This window comes from Podarcis raffonei, chromosome 13 (genome assembly GCF_027172205.1).
Source record: "Podarcis raffonei isolate rPodRaf1 chromosome 13, rPodRaf1.pri, whole genome shotgun sequence".
Taxonomy (NCBI): domain Eukaryota; kingdom Metazoa; phylum Chordata; class Lepidosauria; order Squamata; family Lacertidae; genus Podarcis; species Podarcis raffonei.
The window spans coordinates 36788551-36795655 of record NC_070614.1 but is presented as its reverse complement, the minus strand read 5'-3'; the positions used below and the strand labels follow the sequence as shown (position 1 = coordinate 36795655).

The window sequence follows — 7105 nt, the reverse complement described above, 5'->3', positions numbered from 1 at the left end:
CCCGGGTGCCCTGCACCCCTGGCGCCTATGGGTAAGATGGCCCTGTGTGCACATGTGATTAGCCAGGATCTTTCATGACCCACCTCTGCAGCCCCTCACGCCAACTAGTTAATAAATGGCTTCAGCCCTTCAGAGAGCTAAGGAGAAGAACGATGCTGCCAATCCTCTTGTCCCTCCTGGCCTGCCTGTGTGAGCAGGGGAGTATTGATCAGCTTGTGCTTGGTAATGGTTTCTTTTAAAGAGAACTTGAGGGTCTAGAGCAGGGGTGGGGCAAAGCCTTTATTATTATTCCCTGTTTAGGTAAGTTTTTAATGTCTGATGTTGTATTGTGTTTTTAATATTTTGTTGTAAGCCACCCAGAGTGGCTGGGGAAACCCAGCCAGATGGGTGGGGTATAAATAATAAATTATTATTATTATTACTACTACTACTCCTCTGGTACCAAGCAGAGACAGTGTGACGGGTATGGATTGCCATCTTATCAGTTGCCCCCTTGTACCCTGAGGGAGTTGAAAGTCCACTTTGCTGCAAGGTGCAAGCATAACTGGCACCTGCTTCAAGATCAGGCAGCATCTGTTACCGCCAACGCCAGGAGTGGCCATGGATATCCTGGAGCTAGATGCCCACTACAGGAAAAAGGCAGCGGCCAACGTAAGAGTCTGTATATCTGCTACAAAGGGTGGATGGAAGGAGACAGGAGGGGCACTGGTGGGAGATGGGGCTCCCTGGGAGATTTCTTGACCTGGGGAGGGGTCCATAGCTCAGTGCTTTGCTTGTCGACGAGCCAAGGTTCAATTCTTGGCATTGTCTGGTCGGGCTGGGGAACAACCTTGCCTGGAAAGAGCTGCTGTCAGGGTGGACAATGCTGAGCTAGATCAGTGGCTCCCTGGCAGGCAGTGGGATTTATGGGGGTCGGGGGTACTGGAGTTGTAAATGACTTTTTTTTCATATCACTGGATCAAGGTCATCCTTTTTGTTGAAGTCAGCTAGATAGCTTTTATTGGATTTTAAATAAATGTGCAATTAATTGTTGCTGTTTTTAATTTCATTGTGTCACCATCATGCGAACATTCTGAATAATGCTTTTTATATAGGTCAGGGGTCACTGGGGGTGAGTTTATGGAACCAAGGGGGTGCTGGTCTCAAAAAGTTTGGGAACTACTAAGCCCAACCCACTAACTGTCAGAAGCAGCTTAAGGCAATGTCTTCCTCTGATAAACCTGTTGGTGCCTCAAATAAGATGCCTGGATTTTTGCTTTCTTTTGCTGCACGCCTCTCCTTCATGGAGAACTCGGGGATCCTGGCTGCCCTTGCGATGCTTCCTATTAAAACAAACACTGCACAAAACTCCCTGGTGCACTAAAGCCCTACCTTTGAACCCAGGTTTCCTCCAATGTCCAAGTCCTTAAGGAATCCAGATATTCGAGTGAAGCCCCCCCCCCAGCTCTGCCAGCCACTCCTGGGCCAGGAGTCCTTCCATTCATCTCCCCTTTGGATCACTAAAATGATGGAGCGGGTGGTTGGGTGGAGCAAGTGGAAAGTTTCTTCCAAAGCCCTCCTGTGTGCAAAAGAAGCGGGAGCCCATTCCATGAAGCTGAAGTGTGGGAGATCTCAGGACAGTGCATAAGTAAACTATAGAATTCATTGCATAGGTAAACTATGGAGTTTGCTTCCACATGATGTAGTGATCGCCACCAAAGCGGACAGCTTTAAAAGGCGATGAAGCAAATTCGTGGAAAATAAGACTCAAGGGCGACTAATATTATGAAGGTTGCCGGTTACCTCCAGTGTCAAGGCTTGTATGCCTGCAAATACAAGCTGCTGGGGATCATGGCCCAAGGAGTGCTGTTGCACTCATGTCCTGCTTGTGGACTTCTCAGAGGTGTCTGGCTGACCACTGTGAACGCAGGATGCTGGACTAGAGAAATCTGACCCAGCAGGACCCCTCTTATGTTCTAAAGATGGCACCTTCGCTATCATGAGTGTTCAGAGTCCATAAAATTCTGTCAACAAGACAACTGGAACACTCCCGTTTAATAGCAGGGAGAAAACTGGCGTCTCATTTGGGTCCCAGGATTTTAAATCCTAGTTTTGGTGTTTATACTAGCAGTGTCTTTTCTTTCTTTCTTTCTTTCTTTCTTTCTTTCTTTCTTTCTTTCTTTCTTTCTTTCTTTCTTTCTCTCTCTCTCTCTCTCTCTCTCTCTCTCTCTCTCTCTCTCTTACACACACACACACACACACACACACACTTGGTGGGAGGTAGAGGACAAGCTTTGTAATGGATCCAGAGCTCTCTTTTTTTGGTCTGGGTAACTGGGTGGCGCTGTGGGTTAAACCACAGAGCCTAGCACTTGCTGATCAGAAGGTTGGCGGTTCGAATCCCTGCGACAGGGTGAGCTCCCGTTGCTCAGTTCCTGCTCCTGCCAACCTAGCAGTTCAAAAGCATGTCAAAGTGCAAGTAGATAAATAGGCACCACTCTGGCGGGAAGCTAAACGGCGTTTCTGTGCGCTGCTCTGGTTCGCCAGAAGCGGCTTAGTCATGCTGGCCACGTGACCCAGAAGCTGTATGCCAGCTCCCTCGGCCAGTAAAGCGAGATGAGAGCCGCAACCCCAGAGTTGGTCACGACTGGACCTAATAATCAGGGTTACCTTTACCTTTTAACTATTGTAATGGGAAACTGCAATCTATATTACGTGGCCAATCATCAAAATAATGAACAGCAGAAGCTTTGGGGTTGGCAAAGGCTGCATCCACAATTTGTGTTCCCCACTGTAAGATGAAAGAGTGAGGACAAGGAATTTGCATTCTCTGTCAAACTTTGGCTTCAGAGTGTACAAGTTCATGTGTTTGCATATTACAGTTCTTGGATATTTGACTAGGTGTTGAAGAAACCTGATATAACCTGCTTGTCAGTTCAGCCCAAGCACAACACACAATGCTGTTTGAAATCAAATGGGGAAACTGGAAGCAGTAGCATAACGTGGGTTGCCGGCACCCAGGGTAGGGCAAGCATTGTGCCCCCCTGGTGGATTGGGCAGCTGGAGTGGGGTGGGGGTGTGCCAGGAAGGCACTCAAGGAGGGTGAACAGAGCCCGCCTCCAACAGACTCCTTGCCCGCTGCCTCCATCCACCTCCCCACAAGCAGAAGTAATTAAAAGACACAGAAAACAACGGGACCAACACTATTAAAACAGACTGATCAGTGTTAATTGCTGCCGCTGCCCGGGCAAGCTAGCCTGGCATCCTTAAGAAATAATAATGGTGGTGGTGCCTGGCCAGATTGCCTGAGTGAGGAATCCTACTGTTGAAAGCATAAAAACAACTTAAAACAGCCACCATCTAACGTAATACACACTTAAAATGATAAACCACCAACCCTATTCAGCTGAAAGCAGATTGGAATAGTCAAGTCTGTAAGGAGCTTTGAAAAACAACCAATGGAGGAACAAAACACACCCTGCAGTGGAGGCGGGATTCCACAAGGAAGGGGCCACCGCAGAAAAAGCCCTGTGAGATGGGGGGGCTAAAAGGAGGGGGGAATCACTGAAGAACTCTCTTTTCATGTTGCATCCTTAGAAAAGGAGTCTGCTGTATAAGCTGCTGCCTTTCGCCATCTCCTGCTCGTCGTACTTCATCCTCTGGCTTCCTGAGAACAGTGTGCAGAGCGCCATCGTCAAATGCCTCCCCGTCCTTTCCTTGGCGTTCTTCGTGGCTTCCCACGCCTACAGTGTGGCTGTTTTCACACCATATGCCCGCCACATTTTCCGAGGCCTGCTGTTCTCAGCGGTAGGGGACATCTGCTTGGTGTGGTCAGAACTTTTCCTTCCAGGTATGAGGTTTGAGGGAGGAGCCCTGTTGTATTCTGTTAACCACCAGTTTGCACTTTACGAGGTTTGCACTGTGGGGATTCAGTGAGGAAGGGGAGAACTATGTCCACTGCCTTGAGCTCCCTGCAGAAAAGATGGGATAGAAATGCAGTTATATATGTGCCGGTTTTGACCTATAAAGCCTTAAACATCTCAGGACCGCAGTACCTCAAGGACCACCTTTTTCCATATGAACCTACCCAGAACCTGAAATCATCTTCTGAGACCCTCCTTCATGTGCCTCCTCCTCAAGAGGTCCAGAGAGTGGCAACACGAGAATGGGCCTTCTCTGCAGTAGCTCCCCATCTGTGGAATGCTCTCCCCAGGGAAGTTCGTCTGGTACCTTCATTATACACCTTTAGGCACCAGGCAAAAACGTTCCTTTTTAATCAGGCCTTTGCTTTGATTGACGACCTATGCCCTTTTTTGTTTTGTTTTGTTTTTGGAGGGAGGAGTTATTGGGTTGCTGTTTTTATTTTGATTATATATTTTGTGGTTTTTATAGTCTGATTTTGTTCTGTGGATCACCCTGAGACCTCCGGGTACAGGGCGGAATATCAAATAAATAAATAAATAAATAAATAAATAAATAAATAAATAGCAGCTAAATGCAGCAAAAAGTGCCCAAAATAGCACCAGCAGATATCAAGACGACAGCAGGAATCTAAGCAACCTAGTAAAACAGGGCCCAAATAAGTCCAAAAAAATGAATGTTTATCAGCACTTTGCATGTTAGCCACAGCAGATGTGTGCAAATGCTTGATGTTTTTATTATGCTTTTAGATATGCTGTAAGCTGCCCAGAGTGGCTGGGGAAACCTAGCCAGATGGGCAGGGTATAAATAAAATTATTATTAATTAAAAATGAGACTTGTCCAGTCTGCAAATCTGAATTCATCCGTCCACAAATACTATCTCTCGCCACATGGGGGCACCAGCAATACACATATAATGACTGACGGGATAATTTCCTCAAAGGTCAGGAAGAACATCCCCATTGCAAAGATCTGGGGATATTTTTCCTCTGGGACCTGCGCTGGCTGATGGCAACATCCATCCAACGGATGTTAAAATCTAATTCGCATCCTAGATAAACAGGTGCATCAGATCTTAGAAAAATGTAAGAATTAATGTGAAGAAGGGGGGAGTCGGTCGTGGATGGGGCTGAGTCTCTTACTTGCTTCCCTCTGGCCAAAGGGCTGCCCCATACCAGGGCGAGGAGAGATGAGGCAGCAGCAAGACTGTGTTTGCCACAGGGCCTGCCTTGGCCATTTAAAGCCATTTAACGTCTCATGCCACTTCAGGTGGTCATGGCTTCGTTTGTTAAGGGTTTGAGAGTTGCTAGGAGACCCCTATTCCCCTCCCAGAGCTATAATTCCCAGGGTGGTTTAAATGACAATCCCTCTATTCAGGGAATCGCACCTCTGTCGTATAATGTAGGTAAGGCCTTTGTTTCTCGTTTTTCCAATCGTAATCCAGTTCCCCATTTCTATGTTGGTTTGTGATTTTTTTCTTTTTAAGTCCTCACAAAAACTCCCCATCATTTTAGTGCAAATGTCTCCTAATACACAGCTCTGCTTTGTTTACGGGTTCTGCAAAGTGGTTTTCCCCAGAATCTAATACAGTCGTACCTTGGTTGTTGAACGTCCTGGAACTCGTACGTTTTGGCTCCCGAACGCCTCAAACCTGGAAGTAAGTGTTCCGGTTTGCGAACATTCTTTTGGAACCCGAATGTTCGACAGGGCTTCCGTGGCTTCTGATTGGCTGCAGTAGCTTCCTGCAGCCAGTCAGAAGCCGCAATTGGGTTTTTGAACATTTTGGAAGTCGAATGGACTTCCGGAATGGATTCCATTCGACTTCCAAGGTACGACTGTATATTTTTGTGTGTGTGTGTGTTTCCACCAGTATAGGCGTATTTATGCACACTGAATTTATTGCAAAATTCTGTGAAGTGCAAATTTTGAAGGCTGTGTTTTGGTCTGCATATTTGTTTCGGAAAATGAGAGCTAGGTAGATTAGCTTTTAAGTGCAAACTGATTCGAATTTCTCTCTGTGTGTGTTTTTCTCCATTTTCTCTCCTCGCAGGGACGGCTGCTTTTGCTGCATGCCACGTCTCCTACATCTTAGCCTTTGGCCTGGGCCCCTTTCGGCCCCTCACCTTCCTGGTGGTTCTGGGGTTGGTGGCCACGTCGTACGTCATCCTCATCTTTCCCTGCCTTGAGGGTGTCTTTGCCTACGCCGGGCCAGCCTATGCGGCCATCATCGGCACCATGTGCTGGCGTGCTCTGTCCCGCACGGAAGCCCAGCTGAGCACCTCGCTTGGCAGTGTGATCTTCATCGTGTCCGACCTGTTTGTCGCCCTCCATCACTTCTGCTCCTCCTCGCTGCCTCATGCCCGCCTCCTGATAATGAGCACCTACTTCACAGCCCAGGCTTTGATTGCAGTGTCTGTGTCCTCCAGGAAGGTTTCTCAGAAGGAGAACTGAGCGCAGGACTTGGACTGCTGTCAAGTTTCAACCATTTTGTGTGCAGGAGAAAGGACTGCAGGCATCTGACCTCCTGACTCCTCTCGAGTTCAGCTATAACTTTCTAGGCTCTGTCCTTCCTCTCAGGAGCTCAAGTCTCTCCCCTTCCCCCAAATCAATTTTGCTTTCTCATCTCTTCCCTTCATGCACTTTCTCCAAAGCAGTGGAAAGTAGTTTGTTTACGGTAAAGCAATAAGCTTTCACACTATAAGGCAGGGTGTTTGCAGATCTACAAGCACATTCAATAGCGACAGCTTAGCATGAAAAGCAAAAGCAAGATTGTGGGGGGCCAGGAATACAGTGGTACCTCAGGTTAAGAACTTAATTCGTTCTGGAGGTCCATTCTTAACCTGAAACTGTTCTTAACCTGAGGTACCACTTCAGCTAATGGGGCTTCCCGCTGCTGCCATGCTGCCATCGCACAATTTCTGTTCTCTTCCTGAGGTAAAGTTCTTAACCCAAGGTACTATTTCAGGGTTAGCGCTGTAACCTGAAGCGTCTGTAACCCGAGGTGCCACTGTAAAGGGAAATGAACCCAGATAATACCTGCTCTCCATCTCACAATCTGCTACTCTCGGGGCCAAAAATCATGTATGAGGGGCGGTGTCATTTGGCATGTTGCAGACCCATGGAAATCAGTTAGGTCTGTTAATTTCAATGGGTCTGTACTGAGTAGAACTAAGCCCAGATACAACACTTGGCTTACGACAACCAA

The 7105-nt window shown here is 47.3% G+C and overlaps 1 protein-coding gene across 1 annotated transcript; it reads left to right on the top strand.

Moving 5' to 3' along the window:
- Positions 1–564: 564 nt before the first annotated feature.
- On the top strand, positions 565–6698 carry TMEM86B (transmembrane protein 86B). Its single transcript, XM_053361598.1, has 3 exons — positions 565–651; positions 3577–3829; positions 5951–6698. The coding sequence occupies exons 1-3, from the start codon at positions 601–603 to the stop codon at positions 6349–6351; spliced, it is 705 nt and encodes a 234-aa protein (XP_053217573.1). The 5' UTR covers positions 565–600; the 3' UTR covers positions 6352–6698.
- Positions 6699–7105: the final 407 nt, after the last annotated feature.

Bases quoted from the DNA above. Each gene is read 5' to 3' on its own strand.
- TMEM86B (XM_053361598.1), top strand. From the start codon at position 601: ATGGATATCCTGGAGCTAGATGCCCACTACAGGAAAAAGGCAGCGGCC. The intron at 652-3,576 runs GTAAGAGTCTGT...TTGCATCCTTAG, and splicing joins GGAAAAAGGCAGCGGCCAAC to AAAAGGAGTCTGCTGTATAA. The intron at 3,830-5,950 runs GTATGAGGTTTG...CTCTCCTCGCAG, and splicing joins GTCAGAACTTTTCCTTCCAG to GGACGGCTGCTTTTGCTGCA.